This window comes from Stenella coeruleoalba (assembly GCF_951394435.1).
Source record: "Stenella coeruleoalba genome assembly, chromosome: 14".
Classification (NCBI taxonomy): Eukaryota; Metazoa; Chordata; class Mammalia; order Artiodactyla; family Delphinidae; genus Stenella; species Stenella coeruleoalba.
In genome coordinates this window covers 69,868,735-69,893,630 of record NC_137160.1, presented here as the reverse complement: position 1 = coordinate 69,893,630, position 24,896 = coordinate 69,868,735, and the positions used below count along the sequence as shown (strand labels likewise).

The 24,896-nt window shown below is 48.5% G+C and overlaps 2 protein-coding genes across 3 annotated transcripts in view; one reads left to right on the top strand and one right to left on the bottom strand.

Moving 5' to 3' along the window:
- Positions 1-2,729, top strand: part of SRRD (SRR1 domain containing) — a 21,058-nt gene extending 18,329 nt beyond the window's left edge. Inside the window, 3 exon segments of the mRNA XM_079942062.1 lie at positions 1,251-1,405; positions 1,908-1,953; positions 2,378-2,729. Coding sequence (XP_079798188.1) covers positions 1,251-1,405; positions 1,908-1,953; positions 2,378-2,599 — 423 coding nt within the window. The 3' untranslated portion in view covers positions 2,600-2,729.
- Positions 2,595-24,896, bottom strand: TFIP11 (tuftelin interacting protein 11). Of its 2 annotated transcripts, XM_079942061.1 has the most exons (13): positions 24,829-24,896; positions 22,998-23,218; positions 11,110-11,263; positions 10,647-10,803; positions 9,352-9,479; positions 8,804-8,956; positions 6,797-7,324; positions 6,587-6,693; positions 5,816-5,984; positions 5,469-5,712; positions 4,912-5,054; positions 4,339-4,504; positions 2,595-3,085 (listed from the first exon to the last, which is right to left on the bottom strand). In XM_079942061.1, the coding sequence occupies exons 2-13, from the start codon at positions 23,207-23,209 to the stop codon at positions 2,730-2,732; spliced, it is 2,517 nt and encodes an 838-aa protein (XP_079798187.1). In that variant the 5' UTR covers positions 23,210-23,218; positions 24,829-24,896; the 3' UTR covers positions 2,595-2,729. The 2 variants fall into 2 exon arrangements, with proteins under 2 accessions (XP_079798187.1, XP_079798186.1); XM_079942060.1 differs by having other exon boundaries at positions 2,947-3,085; positions 4,339-5,054.

Sequence of the window (24,896 nt, the reverse complement as noted above, 5' to 3'; positions counted from 1 at the left end):
TTTCTGAGACCTCTGGAAGAAACATCATTGCACAAGCCAAGGGCTGGAGCGACTCCACGCAGGTACCCCTACATTTAGTCAGGCATTGTCTTGGGGATCACAGAACCATCATTTTGTTCCTCTCGGTTCTGAAACCGCCATCTCATTGCTTATTATGAAACATGAAAATTAGGCCCAGCTGAGAGGAGAGTCAGTCTCTGATGTTGGCGGGGTCCTAAGACACTGAGGTTCAGCTCAGGTCATCCCGAGCTCTGAGTGCCTGCTCTGTGCGAGGCAGGGAGCTCTGGGGAGCCCGAGGGCGGTGGGCGCTGCTCTCCGCCACTGCAGGGCACGTGGCTGTGAACAGGCGCATGACGAGTGGACAGCGAGCAAAGCCACGCCTGGGAACTGAGACGGAGGACACCTGTGCTCTTCCGGGGGTCCAGGAAGGCTTCCTGGGTCTGAGCTGGGATTTGAAGGTCTCCCAGGAGTTTGCTGAGAGCCAGGACTGCAGGCAGCCTGGGCGGAGCCGCTGCTCAGGAACCACGGCCAGTGTGTCATGGGCTGGGGAAGCTGCAGGAAGAGGAGAGAGGCCTAGGGTCGCCGGCGCCAGACAGCAAGGGCCAGGGGGCTTGTTCGCACCGGAGAGGTGGCAGAGATGGCATAGAGCAGAGGTTCTTCAGAGGCGGTGACTGGACCCCCAGGGCACGTTTGAAAAGGACTGAGTTACGATAGGGATCTGCAGAAAGTGACTCAGGAAAACACAAGTACCTGAGGGACAGTGACCTCTTCTGTCCCTCCTGCCCTGCTGTCACGGACCCAAGCTGCCCCTTCATTAGTCCAGAGCCTTCTGCGTTCATGGGACACGCATTTGTTAAGTAAACGCGAGTTCTTTCTGGACTTCGTGACTTCTTGACTTGTAGTCCCGTATAACCTATAGATTTCACATGCACTACTTATGTAACTGTTCCACAAGAGAATGTAGTAGTTTGTTTCCATTTGATGCTTCAGTTCGCCTTCCCCTCAGCTCATCATTTGTCCAGCTACACTGACCTGTGGTGACATGTAACGTGTAAGTTGAACGTGCACTAGTTGATTTGATGCATTTTTTTGTAAGATGATTGCAAGCGAGCTAACACATCCTTCAGCACCACACAGAATTACATTCATTTTTTGGTGGTGAGAACTCACAGCTCATTATCACTCTGCCCATCCCTCTCCCTCACCTTGTTGTAAGAAGTGTGTTTACACCTGTGCCCGTTGTACCCCAGGAAGGAAAACGGAGTGTGTACGGCGAGCCCACCGTCTTTTACATGCTCCACTGTGGGACGGCGCTCTACAACAACCTTCTGTGGAGGAACTGGTCCATAGATGCCCTTTCCAAGATGGTCATCGTTGGGAACAGTTTCACAGGACTCGAGGAAAGGTAAGCCTGGGAACGCCGAGGTGCCACCAGGCCCTGAGGTGAACCCATTCCTCAGACTGACCTGCAAGCAGGAAACATTTCACACTTGGAAAGGCTTTTCCATGGGAACCTGGACAGGGGGTTGGAGCTGGGAGACGTCAGCCCTGAGTCAAGCTGGGAAGCAAGTTAAGGAGTCTTTCTGCCAATAATTCCTCCCTTCCCTTAGGACAGGCAGAAACGGCTTTTTAAAATGGGGGAAAAAACATTTGCGTTCTCTTCTTACAGCTGCATAACATCCTCTTCCTGCTTCACGATGCCTCGGTGTCTGCTGTCGTTTTTCCCTGATGAAATGGGCAGTGACTGGGGCGTTCACACCTTCTACTAAATATTTAACCTACTCTGCAGCCCACATTTTTAAAAGATTTTTTGATCTATTTCAGTCACCTTGCCCTTCTGTGTCTTAAGTTGAATGAAACCACTCTCAAACCACCTAATCAGATTTTTAAAAAAATTTTTGTTCTAGGTTGTTGACAAGGATTCTGCAGAAACATTATCCGTATGTTGCAAAGGTATGTGCCTGAGTGAAGGGGCTGGGGTGGGACATCATACATACCTCTCCATTACCCTGGAGAATTCTGCCTTCACCTGTAGCAGCGGGAGCTCCCGTGGGGCTAACCGAAGGCGGCACAGCGAGGTTACAGCACCGTCAGCTCTCGCGAGGGGTCTGTGTTCCAGAAAGCTAGGACGTTTTAGTGCATCGCTTCATTTTTTTCTTAATTATTTATTTCCTCTGTTCTTAGTATCTGGTCTGCAGTAGGCACTGCCCTTGGGGCTTCCAACTCATTGCACAAAGCACTTAAAATACCTTACTCCTTATTTATTTTTTAAAAAAAGGGAGGTGGGGGTGAATAGTAAAACGGGACTCTAACCCAGGAGGGTGGGCCTTACTGGGACTCTCAAGGTTTTGTTTTACTTTCGAATTTTCCTGCTCAGATTTTGAAAGGACGGGAGGAGCTGGCATTCCCTCAGACTTCACAGTACACGGACGTATTTAATGACACCTCCGTCCACTGGTTTCCTGTACAAAAGCTAACACAACTCTCCACGGACACTTGGGCCTTCCGGGAAGAACCGGATTACCAGGACTGTGAGGGTCTCGAGATCATCAGGAACAAGACAGAAGACCCTTCAGCCACTGACTTGAACCCGCTGTGATGCGTCGCCATGGAGGGACTGCAGTGAGTCCCCTTTCAGACAGGGCAGGAAGTACGTCAACTGTGATTTAAAATACTATTTAAAATACCGTTTGTTTATTCACCAGTGTGTCTGTGGCAGGGGCTGCGGTCTACTTGGCCATGTCAATCAGGCTCTGCAGGGAGGTGGGCACCCAGGTCTTCTCCCCCTGCACGAACACCACGCCCCTATCGATGTAGATGACGATGCGGCCGAAGGTGTACAGCTGCTTCCCTTCGTGTCGCTTCCCGATGACGGGCATGAAGACGATGTTGTGCTCCTCGGCCTTGGTCTCAATGAGGTCTTTAAAGTTCATGGGCACGGAGCTGGCAGCCACGCCGATGCCTCTCTGGGCCATGTTCTCAGCCTCTCGTCGTTCCTGCATCGCCTCGTACTGGAAATCCTTCCTCCGCTCCGTGTGGGTGAGGTAGGCGATGTTCTCCCGTGCTCCGGGCTGCATGTAGGCGCCTGGCAGATAAAAGGGGGATGGCGGGGGTGAGGGACAGGTCCCAACATGACAGAAATGGAGACGCCGACTTGGCCTAGGGCTGGGTATGCCACAGGCGCCGTCTCCTAAGGCCTCCTGGTGCCTCAGAGCACTGGTTTTAAATAAACCAGATGATCAAGCACCTTGGGGGAAATGTGGCCAGCTGGCTGCAACCAGAGATTATTAAATATTCCACATAATAAAGAAGCATCAGCAAGGGACTTATTCTTACGGGCCAGAAACCTTGACAGGCATCAGGCACTGTTCTGTCCCCTTCTTGCTAGAGTTCTCACTCCACACTCCCCCAGGGCAGCTTTTAGAACCCTGAAGACACACGGCCTATGCTAGTTATATATTTAACTTACCCATACAGGCCCCTAGCCCTGGAAGAACTTTATATCCGGGGAGCTGAAACACAGATGTTTCAGCTTCACAGATGAAGGGATAATACAGGACCATATTTGCCTCATTAAATGCAGTATGTGTCTATGAATTCTCTGTTTCCATGTAATAGGCTAAGTAGAAAGAATTAAAGCCTCGCCTCGGGAAATAGAAATTACAATCCCAGCTGCCACTCTGTAGTTCTGTGACCTTGAATGAGCTCTTGACCTTCTCTGTGAAACACGGCTAGACTAGGTGCTCCATTGGCCTTTGCTTTGAGACGTGAGCACACTCTTCACAGAGGACTGGCTGAGTGGCTCCCAGGCAGAGGGACTTGCCTAGAACTGAGTAGTTCGGGAATAGATAGTAAACGAACCAGCTGCCTACTTCTGACACACCGAAGACACCATCTACTGAGTGCCATCCACGAACAGTACGTACCTTGGTCCCCCTAGGTGCTTAATAAAAACCTGGAAGTGGGTCCTTACTACTGCTTTACAGGCAAAGAAAATGGGCTAAAGAAGTTAAGCAGCTACTAAGCATCAGACTGTCACCCAGCTCCACACCATGAGCTGTTCCACTGGAGTGGCCACAGAACGCCGGCCGGGCAGACATGCCGAAGAGCCCAGGTGGAACTTGAGTGAGTGAGTGCCCATTCAGGAAGAACGCCCCTCCCAGCCCCAGGCGGTGGGGGAGTGGCTGCTGGCTAAATAAGTATGTGATGGGTCTTGTGGGCAAGAGTCTGTGCCCTGCCGGCGACGGTGAGCCCACTGGTACCTGAAAACTCTGTCATTTCCATGCTCAGAAACGTGGAGCTGGCCCAGGATCTCCATAAAATGGAACCCTCACTCACCGACATTGGAGGACACCGCCCTGTTCATGATATCAAGTGCCTCGTTAAATTTGTCCTTGACGGATGGGTGCGCCAGCACTTGGTCTGAGAACATGGACTTCCAACCCAGGTACCACTTGGTGATCTCCTCGTAATTTGGGCTGTTACTGAGCCAGGAGCACAGCACCTGCCAAAAGGGAACAAATACGAAACCTGCATCCACAGTGGCAACAAAGGGGAGCAAAACTTCCAAAGGGGCCACTTGTTTTGTGTGGGTCCTGCTCCTACAAGCTGATGATACCTGGTAGCTAAGTGCCCTGCATGTAAACTGCACCTCGGCCTCCCACCTACACACGCGATACCGGTCCCCACCTTACAGGGCTGTTGCGGGGGTGGGTAATCAGACCAAGTGCTTAGAACAGCATCGGGCACGTGGCAAATGTCCAATAAAGTGGTGCTCGCTGTTCCTGCCCGCCTCATTCTTACCTTGCCGTGTAGTTTACCTTCATTGTGTGGCCACAGCACTGCCACCCAAGGCTCCAGTGACTCCCTCCCTGTCCCCAACGCACCCCAACAAAGCGAAACAAAGCGTACCTGAAGCCACTTGGGGAAGAAGTGCTTTTCAAGAAGCCCCACCAGGCTGGAGACAGAGATCATCCCTTCCCAGTCGATGACCCAGTAAAAAGCATCCATGTGCTGCTGGTGGGGGTTGATGACCAACTCCCCGAGGCACATCCCTGGAAGAGAAACCAGCCTCTAAGGCAAAGCCACGTAGCAGTGGCATCACCAGACAATGTCGGCTTTCGATCTGCTTTTAAAGGGCAAGTTTAAGCTCCTGTGGCTACTCTTAAAAATTGTTTTCTTTTCTCTAATCCAGTATGACAAAAATTTCAGAATACCTGTGGCTATACTGTCAGCAAAGGCCCGAACCGGACCAATCAGGAGGCAGGCAGGGTCTGATGTGGTTAGTGCAGAAAGGGACCTGGTTAACATTTATATTCGGCCTCAGTGCACAAACGCCACCTCTTATCCTGAGAAATATGCACTCAGAGCTCAAAGGCCATGTTTCTAAGCAGCACCGTCATTACCGCCAGCCACAGAAGCCAGGCACCGAAGCCGCTCGAGCCGGATGCATGTCCCCGTTCCCTTACCCAGTTTGGGCACTATGTTCTTGACCATGAATGCCTCCCAGGAGCCGGGGGTGAAGACGTCCTTCCAGGGCTGGAGGATGAGCTTGGCCGAGGAGTCGCTGGGGTGCCACTTCTGCAGGGCGCTGGCCAGCTTGCTGCGGATGGGCGAGTAGAGCGGCTCCAGGCGCGCCCGCATGAGGGGCAGCCACGGGTGGACCCACGAGTGGATGGGGACGGTGTCCGTGAGCGGGTTCCAGTTTTCCACCTGCAGGAGGAGCGGGGGAAAGGCAGCAGGGACAGGATGAAGAGGAATGCGAAACGAGCCCCCGTACTTCCTGATGACAACCGTTCCCCACGCCCAGCCTCACCTCCTTCTGCAGCTTGGGGAAGACGAGCTGGTCCAGGATGCTATCCAGGATCCACACGGGAATGATGTGCACCCAGCTATCCAGAAAGTCCACCATCGGGTCACAGTTCCTCGGCTGCCAGTGAGTGACGATATTTCGAACAAATGGCATCCAGACTTCCCATATCAGCCTATACGAGAAAGGCAGGGGGCGGCTGGCTAAAAGCACTGGCTGGTTTCCACGTGTGCAAAGTACACCGCCACCTACCTCTAGGCTAAGAAAGAAAATGGCAACAGCGGGGCAATCCAGTCACAGAAAACCACCGGACCGGCCCATGTGTTGGCCAGACGTGCGCCTGCCTCGACCCCGCTCTCCTGGCCGCCCACTCGGCCTTGGGGCCTGTCTCCTCAGTAGCACCTGCCGGGTCCCGCCCCCCAAGCATCGTGTGCTTCCCCAGCTGGAGCTCTATCTGCACAGCCAACGCCCCTCATGCTTTAGGGTCACAGCTTCAACGTCACCTCCCCCGAGAGACCTGTGCCCTCCCCACAGGTGTGCACCCTTGTCATTCTCTACTGCTGGACCCAGGTGGTTACCACCTGCCTTTTCCCCTCACTGGAGACAGGCCGTCTCTTCACTCCCAGGGTAAGGCAGCAGCACAGAGCACAGGCAGATCCTCAACGACCACTTGACAGATGTGGGGTGCACTAATGAATGAATTTAAATTCCCCGAGCAGCATCGGCACGTGGCCAGGGCTCATACAGGCAGTGCCCCCCGTCCCCCCCGAGGAGCACCTGTGGAAGGCGTCTGCCGAGAGGTCCTGCCCCCCGTGGGACAACAGCTGGTCGTTCTCCAGGAGGCTTTTCCACTTGGAGATGATCTCGGTGCCATACGTACAGTCCTGAGGAGAAACACATCAGCCGAGAGGCAGCGGGCTGACGGCCCCCTTGCCCCCGGGCCTGCCCCGGAGGAGAGGCAGCGCGGCGGACTCCCCGCCCACTCACCTTGAGGGGGTCCCACTCCTTGAAGTAGTCCTTCATGAGCGGGTAGACGATGGCCACGGCCAGGTCCACGCGGTCGGACATCCTGTACTCCTCGTAGTACTTGTCCTGCAGGGTCTCGAAGATGCGGGCGCACTCATCCAGGGTAAGGGGGTCACCGCACCCGGGCTGCAGGCGCCGCTCGCACTCCTCCACGAGCCCTAGGACCTTGCTCAGGTTGGAGATGGCCCGTTCCTCGTGCTCCAGGACCTCCGACACCTTTTCCAGCTCGTGGGACAGGTTGACCACCATGTCTCGCTCGTACTGCAGCTGCCGGTCGTTCTGGATGATCTCCTGCTCTGTGAGGTCGATGAGCAGCTGCAGGTTGTGCTCCAGCTCCGGCAGTGCGAAGCCGGGGGCCTTGGCCTCCTTGCCGGGCTGGGGCGGCTGCTGTGACTGCAGCGGGAGCCCGTCGTCGGGGACGCTGTGCTTGTGGCTGATCTGGCTGTAGCTGTAGTAGACCTTCTGCTCCCGGCCCGTCATGTCTATGACCTTGGAGAAGGCGGCAGAGGGCACGTGGGTTAATGCTCACCACTGCTGCCGTTAGACACACACCGGAGCCCAGGGAAGGCACGACGCTAGTGGGAACATGTCAAAACCACACCGTTCAGCAGAGCTGGAGAAGGGCGGTGTTTCTCAAAGTGGGGCCTGGGCTGCGCTAGATTGGAAGAGACTCCAGGGACAAAACAACCAACCGGTTGTTGAATCGGTCCCTCTGGACCAACCGGATGGAGAAGACTTTTTAGCAAAACTGATGAAATATGAATGTGGACTATTTAGTTGAGATGAAAATCTATTTTCATGGAAAAGTAGAGGCTGTACTGATCAAAGCAGGCAATGGGACAACAAACAATCAAAATCGTATTTTGGTAAAAAAAATGCCTATTTAGACAAAAACACCTGGAAGGATGTACATCACAGGTGTGAAAACCAGTCATTTATGGGAAAGGAAAGTAATTCTAATATTTTTGCCTCTATTTCTTAATTGTCTAAAATGTACTGCATACTGCTCTGTAGTAGTAGTTTTTTTAATTTAAAAACAACATGAAACATACAAAAGGCAACCGAGGAAATGAGCTAACTTCAATGTCTGAAGGAGACTGAGGAAACGAGAACGTGGCTGTGCTGAAACAGAAGCATCGCCGTCACCTGAGGTGAGAGTGTAATCTCTGAACCACCTGTATTACAAATACCTGGGGGAAAATAACGGAGCATGAGGCCTCAGGCCCCATCTAGAGCTACAGCCTCAAAATCTCCAGCTGTGACCTGGACATCTGCGCTTCTCACCAGGTCCCCAAGTAACCTGATACACAACACCCTGACCTCTGAGAACCCCACTCGACTTTCTGTAATACACACGCACTGTATCTCCTACGCTACGTCCCCTACAACAGACATCTGTCACCAATGTTCTCTGGCCACTAGGGACAGTAATGGAAAAGCTCAGAACAGCAGTAATCATCTTAAATGCGATGCTGGGACGCCCTGAGGGCCCACTCCTGCTCGAGAAGTGAGTTAGTGCAACCTTCCCACGATTTAAGAGCCTTGATGACTTTAACCTGTGACTGCACTTCTAGGACTCTATCCTTAACAGCTGTAAAGCAAAGACAAACCTTTATACACAAACTAACCTGCCCCAAACCAAACCAGAAATGTTAAAGGTCTAGCGACAGAATGACAGGAGCATCATTAAATCCACTGACCGCAAGCTCCAGAAAGCTGCGGACACTGTCCGATTTAGCACTCTCACGCCACAGGGAGCGCTTGGCACGGGTGGGACGGCGATGAGCCTGAGCGTGAGTGCGGGGAGTGGGCACAGGCTGCTTCATGCCACAGAGGCAGCACACACACAGCCGGGATGGAAGGCCCGCGGGAACCTTACGAGCAATGTTCGGTGACTGCTCTGGTGTATGGGATAACTTTGTGTCTTCCAAGCCCCCATCCTGGACCAGGCATCCACGGGCCCCATACCTTGACCTGAGAAAGCTCCTTCTGGGGAGCAGCGAGCTTCTTGCTAATCCTGCCCTTGGCTTTCAACTCTTCCACTGTCTTGTAAGAGTATCTGGGCTTCTTCTTGCTTCCACTGGGGTCTTTCCTCCACTGGCTCAGCTCCTTCTGAAATTCCTGAGTCAGAGGGATACAGTCCATCACAAGAAGGAAGCGCCACTTTTTACCACAGGTGGGGTCGGTGAGACTTTCACAAGGTTCTGTGCTGAGGACCGTACTGTGTAACACTAAACCCAGCCAAGGACGCTGCTTGACACCCGCTCCCCGCCCTTACCAATGCTGAGACCCCTTCCCCACACACCCAACCTTAAGTTCTCCCCAGGACTTCCTGCAACCACACTGTGGTTACTTGTTGACCACGTCCCTGTCCACCAGGCTCCACACCCGTTCAGCGTGTGACACCAGCCTCCAGCACAGTGAGTGGCACACGGTAGCTGGGCGAGTGAGCGAGCAGATGAACAGACACCAGTTGAAAGGGGCACAGACAGCACCCGGCCCGTCTCCTGACTCACCTCCTCGGCTTCTTCTTCGGAGTCAGCCATGGGGAAGTCTTGGAGGGGCTGAGTGGTGCGCTCCGAGCCATATGCCCCCACGGCGCCCTTCCCCTTTCTCTGCTTGGCTTCGATTGGGTTGATGATACCTGACAAATTTCAGCAAAAGACAAGAGACTTCAGGTCACGGCAGTTGCCACGTGTGTGAGCCACTCAGGGGGACCACACTCCTGGGTCCTTACTCAAGACGACGCACCACCCAGGAAGGAGAGTGCACTTCTGCCCTCGTAACACTGTTGCACTCCTGGGTGACCGGAAGTGTCTGCATTTATGCTGCCACAGAGCAGTGTGCGGATACCACCATATGTATGTCCGAAACACAGATTTCCATTTCCACTTGGGTTCACTGTTTCAGTGGACGGGAATATTCATTTATGACTGGAAACTCTGGCATACTAGAGTCTACACTTTGTTAATTTGGAAGCCTATTAATACAGAAAGGGCAGTAATTCAGATAATATATTAATTCTGATTAAAGTGAGGTGAAGCTGCCATTTAATATGAAACGCCATCTATTTTACTCAGTACTTCATGTCTCCCGTGCTTAACTTGTTCTATAACATGTTTAAGCCTTGGAAACAAATGTGTCTTTCCTGTAAAAAAGTTTACAAACAGGACTACAACATTTCAGTGAAGAACTGCCCTCACCCCAAACTTCCCACCACACCCCTTCCAGCTAGTACCGTGGAAATGCCACGTTAGAACGTCCCTCACGCATTCCAGGTCACCTTTTCCATCTTCACTCAAGTCCATGGATTTTTCATACAGCTAACAGTTACCTGTCCTGCCCCTTTGTGAGCAGGGACCACAGACTCCTATGCCTTCAGGGCCCAGAAACATTAACAGGAACAAGGAAAGTGGGCTGGGGTGTGGAGAAGGCTTCCAGAATAAGGCCGTGGCTGCTACCTGGGGCAGGAAGATTCAGGGAAACCACTCACCGCCAAGCAAATCTAGAATTCAGATTTTTAAATACTGGCAACCAGTTTGATTTTTTTTAGAAACAATGGGCGGGCCAGAAAGAAGCCTGTTTTCAGCCTATCAGCCTGCAGCCTATTTGAACCCTAACCTCTCCCTCCTGCTAAAATAAGTGTATTTTATGTAACTTGAGTTCTGATAAAGTGCAGTGGCATGGAGCACAACTGTCATGCGCTGCCAGAAAAGCGAAAAAGCAGAGAAAAGGCAAACCACGCCCCAGCTGCTCTTCCGGCCTCTGCCTGGCCGCCCTCGTGTGAGACGGTGGAGTGGGGGTACCACACCTTGTGCGTTCTTCCCGAGGCCTCTTCCAGGGACATAGCCCATCTTCTGAAGAAGCTTCTGTCCAATTCCTTTTGTGTGTCTTTCCCAGCTGCCAAAATCCATGAAAGACTTGGTTCCTCCTGCAAAACCTTTCTGGCTGGGTTTAAAATTGCCACCCTGAAAAGAAGAAGAAAAATCAAAAGAAGGAAAAACCTAAGGAAGAAAGCTTGGCTGATGGGAACATGGCTGGCAGTCACAGAGCATTGTGAAAAGTATCCTATTGTACAAACCAAACATATCTGTGATGTGTCTCAGGAAAGAGACAAGACTGCACTGCACATATCACCCCTCAGGGAAACCTACCTCACAGGGAGAGACCCACACAAGCGGCCTCCAGCTGAACCCCTCCCCCAGCAGATGCTTGGGCCAAAGTGATCTTCCAGGGGTATTACTAAGGTCACAATCCTTCAATAAAAATGCTACCGTTTTTAACTTCTTTGGTCCGAAATCCTTAGGAAATTCATCCTGCTTAACAGGTTTCTCCTCATCGTCGGAGCCTTCCAGCTCCGGCTCTTCTGCCGCCCCTTTCTTGAGCCCCGCGCTGATGAAGTTGACTGGCGCCGAGTAGTCGCGAGCCCTGCGGGCAAACACAAGGCCACGGGGTCCATGAGAACTCTCTGCAGGCATCCCTTGGAGCAGCTTTGCTGGCCAGAGAACTTCCTTAGGGCGGACCTCGTGGGATCCACTTTAAAGACCAACCCATTGACTCGTATCAAAAGGGCCCCAGTAATCACGTTTGACATTTTTGCCTGATGTGTTCAAGTCAACTCCGTGGCTTAAGAGTTACCAATAACATACACACTAACAAACGTAGTAAGGTAGATAGCTAGTGGGAAGCAGCCGCATGGCACAGGGATATTGGCTCGGTGCTTTGTGACAGCCTGGAGGGGTGGGATAGGGAGGGTGGGAGACGCAAGAGGGAAGACATATGGGAACATATGTTTATGTATGACTGGTTCACTTTGTTATAAAGCAGAAACTAACACACCATTGTAAAGCAATTATACCCCAATAAAGATGTTAAAAAAAAAAGTTACCAATAACAGAGTTGACTTAAAATTGTAAATATGATGTAACTGTCCACCTTCCTTTTACGTTTTTAAAAAATTAACTTACTTTAAAAAGCATTTGTGACATTGAGTCGAGATGGCATCCCCCCCAAGACTCCAGGAGCACATGTACAAATGGAGCGGCTCTCAGAGAACACCTGCTGGACACCAGCAGAGGACCTCGGACACCAGAAAGGACAAGAAGGAGCTCCGCGGAACCAGGGAGGACAAAGAAAGACAAAAAAAAAAAAAAAAGCAGCAGGACAGGACCTGCACCCCTGGGGGGGAGGTCTCGTCACGGGCGGAGAGATCAGCCGGGACAGAAAGGGAGCTTCGGAGGCTCAGAGGAGAACGCAGCAACCGGTCCGTGACAGGCAGGACAGAGTGAGAACTAGGCGGACGGTCTGTGCCACAGCCCTACACACCCCAGCCTGAGGCCTGTGCCCGCTGGGACGGGCAGGGGCTGCGTGCCCGAAAGTGGGGTTTAAAGAACAGACCCGGGAAGAGGCCTGCTGCTGGCTGTGCAGAGACAGGCTGTAGGGGTGGGAGTGCGGAGCTCTGCAACCAGGAGTGCTGGTGAAAGCAGCCCAGGCCGCCACAGAAGTGAAGTGCCATTTCTAAGAGGCGCACAAAGCGCAGGGCCGCCACCGCAGCCTCTTGCCCACGCACGGCCCCTGCCTCTCCCAGAGCAGCCCGCTCGCCCGAGCCGGCTCGTGCGCTCCAGCAGCCTCGGGAGCAGATGCCCGTGGGTAGCCCGCACGCAGAGGTGGGGCTGAAGCCCCAGCTGAGCCCCAGGGGCCCTGAAACTACGGAAGAAGAGCTGAAGTCTCTCCTTGCGGCTGCGCGAACTGGATTTACGCCTCCGCTGGGGGCTTTATAAACTCAGCTCCTGCTGAACGTCCAAGAGGACGTCCGAGAGGACGAGTGCCCCCTCGGCTGAAACAGGCCTGGCTTCAGCAGCCGAGGGCTCCGTGGGCACATACACGCGGGGCTGGGCTGGGCCAGGCCGGAGTCGGAGCTGCCCCCACAGCAGGTCCAGGTGCAGCACTGCTGCGGTCCTGGGACCTGAGTTCAGTGCATGTGCACTGCTGGCCTGGTGAAAACAATGCCTGAGCGTCACCGGGGCCAACTGCCAGCTCACCGCAGTTAAGGTGGGACCAGTGCCAACAACAGCGTACTTTGTAAGCCCACGCAGCGGGGGAAGAGTGACACAACACAGCACATTCACAGGTGAAATCTCCCATGGAGGAATACTCAGTGGCTTCTCTCCCAGTGGGAGTGCTCCAATCCCACCTACCTTGCACCGCAGATCAGAAACAGCTCAGAAACAGATCTGGGGGCTTCTACTCCAACAGCTAGGGAGCAGACCCTGCCCCTGACACGGCAGTGACAACCACAGAGCAAAGAGGAGGCCTCACTCGATAGCCAGTGTAGGCTCTGGTCACAACATCAGTCACACCACCTATCAAAGGGATAACGGCCAGCATACACTGAAGAAAGAGGTGGCAGACATCCATACTAAAGGCAACACTTGCACTAAAAAAATATTAAACCCACGCAGGCTACACAGGGACATTCTCACTTAAAAAGAGCCTTCCAGGGACTTCCCTGGTGGTCCAGTGATAAAGAATCCACCTCACAATCCAGGGATGTGGGTTTGATCCCTGGTCGGGGATCTAAGATCCCACATGCTGTGGGGCAACTAAGCCTGCACGCCACAACTACTGAGCTCACACACCTCAACCAGAGCCCGCATGCTGCAAACTACAGAGCCCAGCCCTCTGGAACCCGTGCACCACAACAAGAGAGAGAAAACCCACACCCACAACTAGAGAGAAGCCCACGCACCACAACAAAGAGCCCGTGCGCCACAACGAAGATCCCACATGTGCCGCAACTAAGACCCAACACAGCCAAAAATAAATAATAAATGAAATAAATAATAAATATTGAAAAAAAATTGCCTTCCAAGACAGTCTGAGGGCCTGGCGTCAGGAGGAGGAACCCCCAGGGCATTTAGCTTTGAAGGCTAGTGGGGCTTGAGTGCAGGAGTTCCACAGGGCTGGGGAAACAGAGACTCCACTTTTGAAGGGCACACAGGGCACACACAAGGTCTCACATGCACTGGGACCCAGCACAAAGCAGTACCTCCACAGGAACCTGGGCTAGACCTACTTACAGGTCTTAGAGGGTGTCCTGGGGAGGCAGGGGTCAGCTATGGCTCACTGGGGGGGCAAGGACACTGGTGGCAGAGGCCCCAGGGAACACTGGTCAGTGTGCACTCTCCTGGAGGTCCCCATTTTGGCACCAAGACCTGCCCCCACCCAACAACCTGCAGGCTCCAGTGCTGGAACGCCTCAGTCCAAACAACCAGCCAGATAGAACACAGCAGAGAGGCTGCCTCAAGTACTGAGCTTAAAGCCACCTCTTGACACAGCCCTCCCCACCAGAGGGAAAACACCCAGCTCCACCCACCACAGGGCAGGCATCACTCCCTCCCACCAGGAAGCCTGCGTAAGTCCCTGGACCAACCTCACCCACCAGGGGGCAGACACCAGAATAAAGAGGAACTACAATCCTGCAGCCTGTGGAAAGGGGACCACAAACACAGAAGGACAAAATGAGATGACAGAGAAATATGTTTCAGATGAAGGAACAAGATAAAACCCACAAGAACAACTAAATGAAGAAGAGATAGGCAATCTACCTGAAGGAGACACTTCAGAGTAATGATAGTAAAGATGATCCAAAATCTCAGGAAAAGAACAGAGGCACAGACCGAGAAGACACAGAAATGTTTAACAAAGAGCTAGAAGATTTAAAGAACGAACAGATGAAGAATACAACTAAAATGAAAAATACACTAGAAGAGGGACTTCCCTGATGGTCCAGTGGTAAAGAATCCGCCTACCAATGCAGGGTACACGGGTTCGATCCCTGGTCAGGGAACTAAGATCCCTCATGCTGCAGGGCAACTAAACCTGTGCGCTCCAACTACTGAGCCTGCGTGCCTCAACGAGAGAGCCCACGTGCCGCAAACTACAGAGCCCACGCACTCTGGAGCCCACGTGCCAAAACTAGAGAGGGAAAACCCGCACACTACAACTAGAGAGAAGCCCACGCAGAGAGAAGCCCACATGTCACAACGAAAAGCCCGTGTGCAACTAAGGCCCAACGCAGCCAAAAATAATAATAATAAATAAATAAATATAAAAAAGATATACTAGAAGGGATCAATAGCAGAATAACTGAGGCAGAAGAACAAATAAGTGAGCTGGAAGACAGAGTGGTGGAAATCAATGCCATAGAACAGAATAAAGAAAAAGAATGAAAAGAAATGAGGACAATCTCAGAGACCTCTGGGATAACATTAAACACACCAACATTTGCATTATAGGGGTCCCAGAAGGAGACGAGAGAGAGAAAGGGCCTGAGAAAATATCTGAAGAGATTATAGCCAAAAACTTCCCTAACATGAGAAAGGAAACACTCAGTCAACTCCAGGAAGTGTAGAGAGTCCCATACAGGATAAACCCAAGGAGGAACCCACTGAGACACACATCAATCAAACTGACAAATACAAAGAAAAAATATTAAAAGCAACAAGGGAAAAGCAACAAATAACAAGAGAATCCCCATAAGGTTGTATCAGCTGATTTTTCAGCAGAAATTCTGCAGGCCAGAAGGGACCGGCACGATATATTTAAAGTGACAAAAGGGAAAAAACCTACAACCAAGAATACTCTACCCGGGACTTCCCTGGTAGTGCAGTGGTGAAGACTCTGCGCTCCCAATGCAGGGGCCCTGGGTCTGATGCCTGGTCAGGGAACTAGATCCCACATGCAGGCAGAACTAAGACTTCGCATGCCACAACTAAGGAGCCAGCAAGGCTCAACTAGGGAGCCCTCAAGCTGCAACTAGGGAGCCTGCCTGCCACAACTAAGACCCAGCACCACCAAATAAACAAATTAATTAATTAAAAAAAAAAGAATACGCTACCCAGCAAGGCTCCCATTCAGATTTGAGGGAGAAATCAAAAGCTTTACAGATAAGCAAAAGCTAAGAGAATTCAGCACCACCAAACCAGCTTTACATCAAATGCTAAAGGAACTTCTGGAGGCAGAGAAGGCCACAAACAGAAACAAGAAAATTATGAATGGGAAAGCTCACCGGTAAAGGAAAACATACATACAGTAAAGGAAAGAAATCATCCACACACAAATATGATATCAAAACCAGCAACCATGAGAAGAGGATAGTACAAATGCAAGAAATGGGAAATGCATCTAAATTAAGAGACCAGCAACTTAAAATATCCTTGTGTGTGTGTGTGTAGGCTGCCATATCAAAACCTCATGGGAACTGCAAACCAAAAAACTACAATAGATCCACACAATCCAAAACAATCCGAACACAACATTAAAAACAGTCATCAAAGCACAAGAGAAGAAAACAAAAGGAAAAAGACCTACAACAACAAACCTGAAACAATTAAGAAAATGGCAGTAAGAACATACATATTGATAATTACCTTACTGTAAATGGATTAAATACTCCAACCAAAAGACAAACACTGGCTGAATGGATACAAAAACAAGACCCGTAAATATGCTGTCTACAAGAGACCCACTTCAGATCTAAGGACACATAGAGACTGAAAGTGAGGGGATGGAAAAAGGTATTCCATGCAAATGGAAATCAAAAGAAAGCTGGGGTAGCAATACTCGTATCAGATAAAAGAGACTTTAAACACTGTTACAAGAGACAAGGAAGGACACTACATAATGATCAAGGGATCAATCCAAAAAGAAGATATAACAATTGTAAATATTTATGCACCCAACACAGGAGCACCTCAATACGTAAGGCAAATGCTAACAGCCATAAAAGGAGAAATCGATTTTATCAATGGACAGATCATCCAGACAGAAAATCAATATGGAAACACAGGCCTTAAATGACACATTAAGCAAGATGCACTTAACTGATATTTATAGAGCATTCCATCCAAAAGCAGCAGAATACACATTCTTCTCAAGTACATATGGAATATTCTCCAGGATTGATCACATGCTGGGCCACAAAGCGAGCCTCAGTAAACTTAAGAAAACTGAAATCATATCAAGCAACTTTTCTGACCACAATGCTATGAGATTAGAAATCAACTACAAGAAAAAAACTGTAAAAAACACAAACACATAGAGGCTGAACAATATGCTACTCAACAACCAATGGATCACTGAAGAAATCAGAGAGGAAATCACACAACACCTAGAGACAAATGACAACAAAAACACAGTCCAAAACCTATGGGACACAGCAAAAGCAGTCCTAAGAGGAAAGTTTATAGCAATACAATCTTACCTCAGGAAACAACAAAAATCTCAAACAACCTAACCTTACACCTAAAGCAACTAGAGAAAGAAGAACAAACAAAACCCAAAGTTAGCAGAAGGAAAGAAATCATAAAGATCAGAGCACCACTAAATTAAATAGAGACAAAGAAAACAACAGAAAAGATCCATGAAACTAAAAGCTGGTTGTTTGAAAAGATAAATAAAACTGAAAAACCTTTAGCCAGACTATCAAGGAAAAAAAGGAGAGGGCTCAAATCAACAAAATTAGAAATGAAAAAGGAGAAGTTACAATGGAAACCACATAAATACAAAGGATAAGAGACTACTACAAGCAACTACAATTCAATAAAATGAACAACCTAGAAGAAATGGACAAATTCTTAGAAAGGTACAATCTCCCAACACTGAACCAGGAAGGAATAGAAAATATGAACAGACCAATTGCAAGCACTGAAATTGAAACTGAATAAAAAATTGCCAACAAACAAAAGCCATCCAGGACCAGATGGCTTCACAGGCGACCTACATCAAACACTTAGAGAAGAGCAAACATCGGTCCTTCTCAAACTATTCCACAAACTTGCAGAGGAAGTTAACACTCCCAAACTCACTCTATGAGGCCACCAGCACTCTGATATCAAAACCAGACAAAGATATCACAAAAAAAAAAAAAGAAAAAGAAAGAAAATTACAGGCTAGTTTCACTGATGAACATAGACGCAAAATCCTCTACAAAATACTAGGAAACCAAATCGAACAATAAAAGGATCATACACTATGATCAAGGGGCACTCATCCCAGGGATGCAAGGATTCTTTAATATCTGCAAATCAATCAGTGTGAAACACATCAACAAACTGAAGAATAAAAACCATATGATAATCTCAAGAGATGCAGAAAAAGCTTTTGACAAAATTCAACACCCATTTATGATAAAAAAAAAAGAACTCTCCAGAAAGTGGACATAGAGGGAACATACCTCAACATAATAAAGGCCACATATGACAAACCTACAGCTAACATCATCCTCAACGGTGAAAAGCTGAAAGCATTTCCTCTAAGATCAGGAACAAGACAAGGATGTTCACTCTTGCCACTTTTATTCAACATAGTTTTGGAAGTCCTAGCCATGGCAATCAGAGGAGAAAAAGAAATAAAAGGAATACAAATGGAAAAGAAGAAGTAAAATTGTCACTGTTTGCAGATGACATGATACCATACATAGAAAATCCTAGAAAACTACTAGAGCTCATCAATGAATCTGGTAAAGTTACAAGATACAAAAATACACAGAAATCTGTTGCATTCCTGTACACTAACAAAAGATCAGAAAGAGAAATTAAAGAAACAACCCCATTTACCATCATCAAAAAGAATAAAATACCTAGGAATAAACCTACCAAAAGACCTGTACTCCGAAAACTTTAAGATGCTGGTGAAAGAAACTGAATATGACACAAACAGATGGAAAGATATACCATGATCCTGCATCGGAAGAATCAGTACTGTCAAAATGAATATTCTACCCAAGGCAATCTACAGATTCAGTGCAATCCCTATCAAATTACCAATGGCATTTTTCACAGAACTAGAACAAAAAATTTTTAAATTTGTACGGAGACACAAAAGACCCCAAATAGCCAAAGCAATCTTGAGAAAGAAAAATGGAGCTGGAGGAATCAGGCTCCCTGACTTCAGACTACACGACAAAGCTACAGCCATCAAGAGTATGGTACTGGCACAAAACCAGAAATACATATCAATGGAACAGGATAGAAAATCCAGAAATAAAGCCACACACCTATGGTCAATTAATCTACAACAAAGGAGGCAAGACTCTACAATGGAAAAAAGAGTCTCTTCAACAAATGGTGCTTGGAAAACTGGACAACTAAATGTAAAAGAATGAAATTAGAACATTCTTTAACATCATACACAAAAATAAACTCAAAATGGATTAAAGACCTAAATGTAAGACCTGATACTATAAAACTCTTAGAGGAAAACATAGGCAGAACGCTCTCTGATATAAATCGCAGCAATATCTTTTTCGATCTGTCTCCTTGAGTAATGGAACTAAAAATAAAATAAACAAATGGCACCCAATTAAACTCAAAAGCTTTTGCACAGAAAGGAAACCATAAACAAAACAAAAAGACAACCCACAGAATGGGAGAAAATATTTGCAATCGATGTGACTGACAAGAGATTAATCTCCAAAATCTACAAACAGTTCATGCAGCTCAATATCAAAAAAAAAAAAAATCAAAAAATGAGCAGAAGACCTAAACAGACACTTCTCCAAGGAAGACATATACATGGCCAAGAGGCAACTGAAAAGGTGCCCACCATCGCTAATTATTAGAGAAATGCAAATCAAAACTACAATGAGATATCACCTCACACCAATCAGAATGGCCATTATCAAAAAATCTACAAACAGTAAATACTGGAGAGGGTGTGGAGAAAAGGGAATCCTCCTACACTGTTGGTGGGAATGTAAATTGGTACAGCCACTTTGGAGAAGAGTATGGAGGTTCCTTAAAAAACTAAAAATAGAGCCATCATATGATCCAGCAATCCCACTCCTGGGCATATATCTGGGGAAAACCATAACTCAAAAGGTACACGTACCCCAATGTTCACTGCAGCACTATTTACAATAGCCAAGACATGGAAGCAACCTAAATGTCCATTGACAGATGAATGCATAAAGATGTGGTACACACAATGTTCACTGCAGCTCTATTTACAACAGCCAGGACACGGAAGCAACCTAAGTGTCCATCAACAGATGAATGGATAAAGAAGATGTGGCACATCTGTACAATGGAGTATTACTCAGCCATAAAAAGAAACGAAATTGAGTTATTTGTAGTGAGGTGGGTGGACCCAGAGACTGTCATACAGAGTGAAGTAAGTCAGAAAGAGAAAAATACCATATGCTAACACATATATATGGAATCTTAAAAAAAAAAAAAAAGGCTCTGAAGAACCTAGGGGCAGGATAAAGATGCAGACATAGAGAATGGACTTGAGGACGTGGGGAGGCGAAGGGTAAGCTGGGACGAAGTGAGAGAGTGGCATGGACATATATACACTACCAAACGTAAAACAGATAGCTAGTGGGAAGCAGCTGCATCGCACAGGAAGATCAGCTCGGTGCTTTGTGACCACCTAGAGGGGTGGGATAGGGAGGATGGGAGGGAGGGAGACACAAGAGGGAGGAGATATGGGGATATATGTATATGTATAACTGATTCACTTTGTTATACAGCAGAAACTAACACACTTTATTGGAGTAAAGCAACTATACTCCAATAAAGATGTTTAAAAAAAAAGATGTGGTACCTATATACAACGGAATATTACTCGGCCATAAAAAATAATGAAATAATGCCATTTGCAGCAACATGGATGGACCTAGAGATTATCATACTAAGTGAACTAAGTCAGACAGAGAAAGACAAATATCATATGATATCACTTATATGTGGAATCTAATTTAAAAAATGACACAAATGAACTTATTTCCAAAACAGAAACAGACACACAGATCTGGAAATCAAACTTATGGTTACCAAAGGGGAAACGTGGGGGGAAGGGATAAATTAGGAGACTGGGATTAACATATACACACTACTGTATATAAAATAGATAACTAATAAGGACCTACTGTGTAGCACAGAGAACGCTACTCAATATTCTGTAATGACCTATATGGGAAAAGAATCTGAAAAAATAAAAGCATTTGTTTCAGACACTATTTCAAATAGAAAAATCAAACAAGAAAGACATTCTCATAAATAAAAATCATAAATAAATAAAATATATTAAGAGAGATTATATGAATGTAAATTACATTAGCAATTGTATCAATCAGATTCTTAGAAAATCTCATGTCCATTAAATTTGTTTATGAAAACTAAAATACCTAAGAGGGACTTCCCTGGTGGTCCAGTGGCTAAGACTCCGTGCTCCCAATGCATGGGGCCCAGGTTGGATCCCTGGCCAGGGAACTAGATCCCACATGCTGCAACTAAGAGTTCGCACACTGCAATAAAGATCCCACACGCCACAACTAAAATACCCCACATGCCACAACTAAAAAGATCCTGCGTGCCGCAACTAAGACCCAGCGCAGCCAAATAAATAAATAAATAAAAATAAAATATTAAATAAATAAATGAATAAAATACCTAGGAAATTAACTCCATGAGATGGAAAGTATTGATTTTAACCCTGAATGCCTCAAGAACAGTAGTTACAATAAGTCATTAGCAACAGTTCCCTTTTGTATGAACTGGAGCTGATAGCTTTCTATTATGTAGTTAAAGGGAGAGAAAAGATTCCAAAGAAAAGCCCCGGGAATACAGCAAAATAAGGCGATGCTTTACAAAATGACTAACGTAGTAAATAAACATCCCCATGGCAGCAATAAAATTCAGAGAATTTTTTCCTAAGAGATGCAATATAAGAGCCCAACTCTAGAGTCAGGCCCAGATTCTCAGCTTAGCTGCGTGACTTTTGGCTGCTGTTTCTTAATCTGTAAAATGGGGTGATAATAATGGTACCTTTCTCGGACTTCCCCGGTGGTGCAGTGGTTAAGAATCCACCTGTCAAATGCAGGGGACACAGATTCAAGCCCTGGTCCGGGAAGATCCCACATGCTGCAGAGCAACTAAGTCTGTGCACCACAACTACTGAGCCTGCGCTCTAGACCTCGCGAACCACAACTACTGAGCCCGTGTGCCACAACTACTGAAGCCCACGTGCCTAGAGCCCGAGCTCCGCAACGAGAAGCCACTGCAATGAGAAGCCCGCGCACCGCAACGAAGAGTAGCCCCCACTCGCTGCAACTAGAGAAAGCCCGCGTGCAGTAACGAAGACCCAATGCAGCCAAAAATTAATAAATAAATTTATTTAAAAAATAATGGTACCATTCTCATACGGTCAATGAGACCAGGCCTGTTAAGAACCCAAAGATTTTGGCTGCTATTATTATCTTATGATCTTGCAATTCTTGACCCCTGATCTACTCGTCGTCTGCTGTTAGATTTCTTGCCAGAAGAAAAAAGGTTGAACTGATCTCTGCTCTTTCTCCCCAGTTTCTTTTGTGAAAAATGTACAATATCAATGGGCTGGAGCCTCCAAGCCTCAGGTGGGGACAGGGAGACAAGCCCAAATCTACTACCCACTCTGGTCAAGTGAGTTGCAGCCAACACACACACGACTTCACACCAAGGAGGAGGCTTTCAGCCTGAATCCTCATCCCTGTGCTGCCATCTTAGACCAGGTCTCCCGCACCTCTGCCAGGACCACTGCCTGGGCCTCCTCACAGAGCCCCCTCTTCCACTGTGGCTCCCCGCCAACTTTGCACATGAGCAAAAGGGTCTTCTACCCTTCTCCCCAGGTCATACCCTCTCTACACAAACCCACGGCCTCTTCTCAAACTATACTCCCCACTCTCTCCCCGCTTCAGCCCACAAAACCTCTCATATCCTCGTGGGTGCCCTGCTGCCTCCCATCAAGGGCCTTTGCTTACTTGTGCCTCCCCTACCGGCCAATCTTCCCTGACCTCCCAGAATAGGTCATACTCCCTAAAATGTGTTTCCCCTCAGGTCCTAAATCAGTTACACCCTTCCATTGTGTGAGCCTGTCTCCATCCACTAGAGTCTGGGCTCCTGGAAAGCAAGGACTGGGTCGACAGCACAAGGCTTAATATACATAACTGCTCACTTAACACCAACTGATGATCAACAGTCAGAGAGCAGCGCTCTAACCTAAAGCGGAACTGGGCTCCCGAGCTGATGCCGCAGCTAAGGGACTCAGTGAGGCTGGGAGAGAAATTTACTTAGCGGGGTAGCTCCCCAATTCCTAGGGAAGCAGCCCGTGCCAGCCATACCGTTTGCCTCCAAAGCTGGGCCTCTCTTCATCCGAGTCTCGCTCTGCCCATACTCCGTAGGTGGCCTCTTCCTTGGTCTGCCAGTGGCGCTGCCGGTTGGGGTTGAATTCATTCTGGAGATCCCAGTCGGTGATCTCAAAGTTCTCCCGCTCGTCCTCGTCATCCATGAGGCCTTGGCCTTCCCCGTCCCGGTACAAGTGGGACAGTGACATGCCCTGTCACTAAAGGAAGGGATAAAAGAAGGTACAGTCTGTGACAAGTCCTGGGAGCAGCAGCATGCTCCCCTGAGTTCCCGCTCCTTGCCGCCTTCAGAACTTCCTCCACACTAAAGTTAACTAACATCATTGTTACAATTCAATAAAGCACACACTAAAAACATATTGTAGAAAACAACAGGTACTAAAACAGGTGGAACAAAAGACCAGTCACAACAGTCCATGTGATTCTTAAGCATGTATTTCCTTGTCAATGTCGTAAAACATCACACACACTCACATACACACAATCCACATAAAAACAACTAAGGAAGTATGTTGTTCTATGTATTATTGCCTCAGAAATGAGGCAGACATCTTCCTGGACCCCAGATTTTATTAGTTTTTTCTATTATCGAGTAAAGAGTTTCATCTGGACCTCCGACAGTCGCAGCACAGTGAGTTTTTTCGAAGACGCTTTTCTGAAACACATTATTTGATGAAAGCCTCATCAAATGAGCCTTAGTTTTCTTCAAAAAACATGAACCTCTTCTGAGGCGCCAGAAGGCAGTAGTAATTATGAACACGACCTTAACAGTACACAGCTGTGAAGTGGAATACAGCTATCATCTCAGGGTAGCTGGGTGATGAGATTCAGCTGTCTCTTAAGTGGATTAACTGCAGTACCAACCTTAGAGCGTGCCTGTAAGGCAGATTCAACGAGATGGTGCTTTAAAATCACTTAGCTCATAGCCCTTCCTATTACTGGATTCGGGAATGAGCCGAGCAAAGTGGCTGTGAAACCAGCTGCTAAAATCACAGCCCGAGTTCAAATCTCCACTCTACCAGGTACTCAGTGTATGAGTATTAAATGCAGATGAAATGCCACGCATGGGCCACCACACAGCAATACATTCAATATATGACAGCACTGTGATTCGCCTCTAGCAGTTGCTGCAAACAGCCTTTAGGGACGCGGGATGGCTACTTCCCCAGGCGGTGTTAAACTCTGGTCAGCTCTGTTTGAAAGTTTCCCTGCTTACTCTACTCACTGGTGCACTGGTTGGTTGCTGCCGGTCCCAGCCTCATCCAGGAGCGCAAAAGAGGGAAACATTCTCAGAGGAGGCGGGGAGTCCCAGATACACCGCTGCCTCCTTGGGCACAGAGCATGGGGATAACCACATAGTTGTCACGAGTAATAGAGCCCCCGGGGGGTGCTAAGCACTTGCCGGACGCTTCAGGCCGATAATCTCATATAGGAATCAAGACACTTCTACGAGGAAGGTACTACTAGCGTCCTCAAGCTTCAGTTTAAGTAAAGTGAGGCTAAGTTAAATAATTTGCCCTAGGTTCCACGGCTGGCGGGGCTCGAAACCAGGTGGGCCTGAAGCCGGGGCTCGGGTGTCTCCCTGCCATGCTGTCCAGGCCCCGCGGCGGAGACTCGGTGCCTAACTCGGCCCAGGCCCCGACTGCCCGGTGACCCCGCTTGGCCCGCCCCTCTCCCCGCCTCGGCAGAGCCGTCTGCGAAAGGGAAGCGCAACTGGCGAGGCCGAGGCCCACTTCCCCCAAACCGGAGCACCCACTCCCACCGGCACAGAATCCCCCGGGTCCCCTGCCCACTCCCGGGCGCCGCTCACCTCTCTCCTGCTCAGCGTATCAAACACAACTACCCGCTCCGGGTTAGAAGCGCGTCGCTTGGGGCCGG

Bases quoted from the DNA above. Each gene is read 5' to 3' on its own strand.
- TFIP11 (XM_079942060.1), bottom strand. From the start codon at position 23,209: ATGTCACTGTCCCACTTGTACCGGGACGGGGAAGGCCAAGGCCTCATG. The intron at 5,713-5,815 runs GTGAGGCTGGGC...CTCCTCCTGCAG, and splicing joins TCCCCAAGCTGCAGAAGGAG to GTGGAAAACTGGAACCCGCT. The intron at 5,055-5,468 runs GTAAGGGAACGG...TTTCTCTTCCAG, and splicing joins GAACATAGTGCCCAAACTGG to GGATGTGCCTCGGGGAGTTG.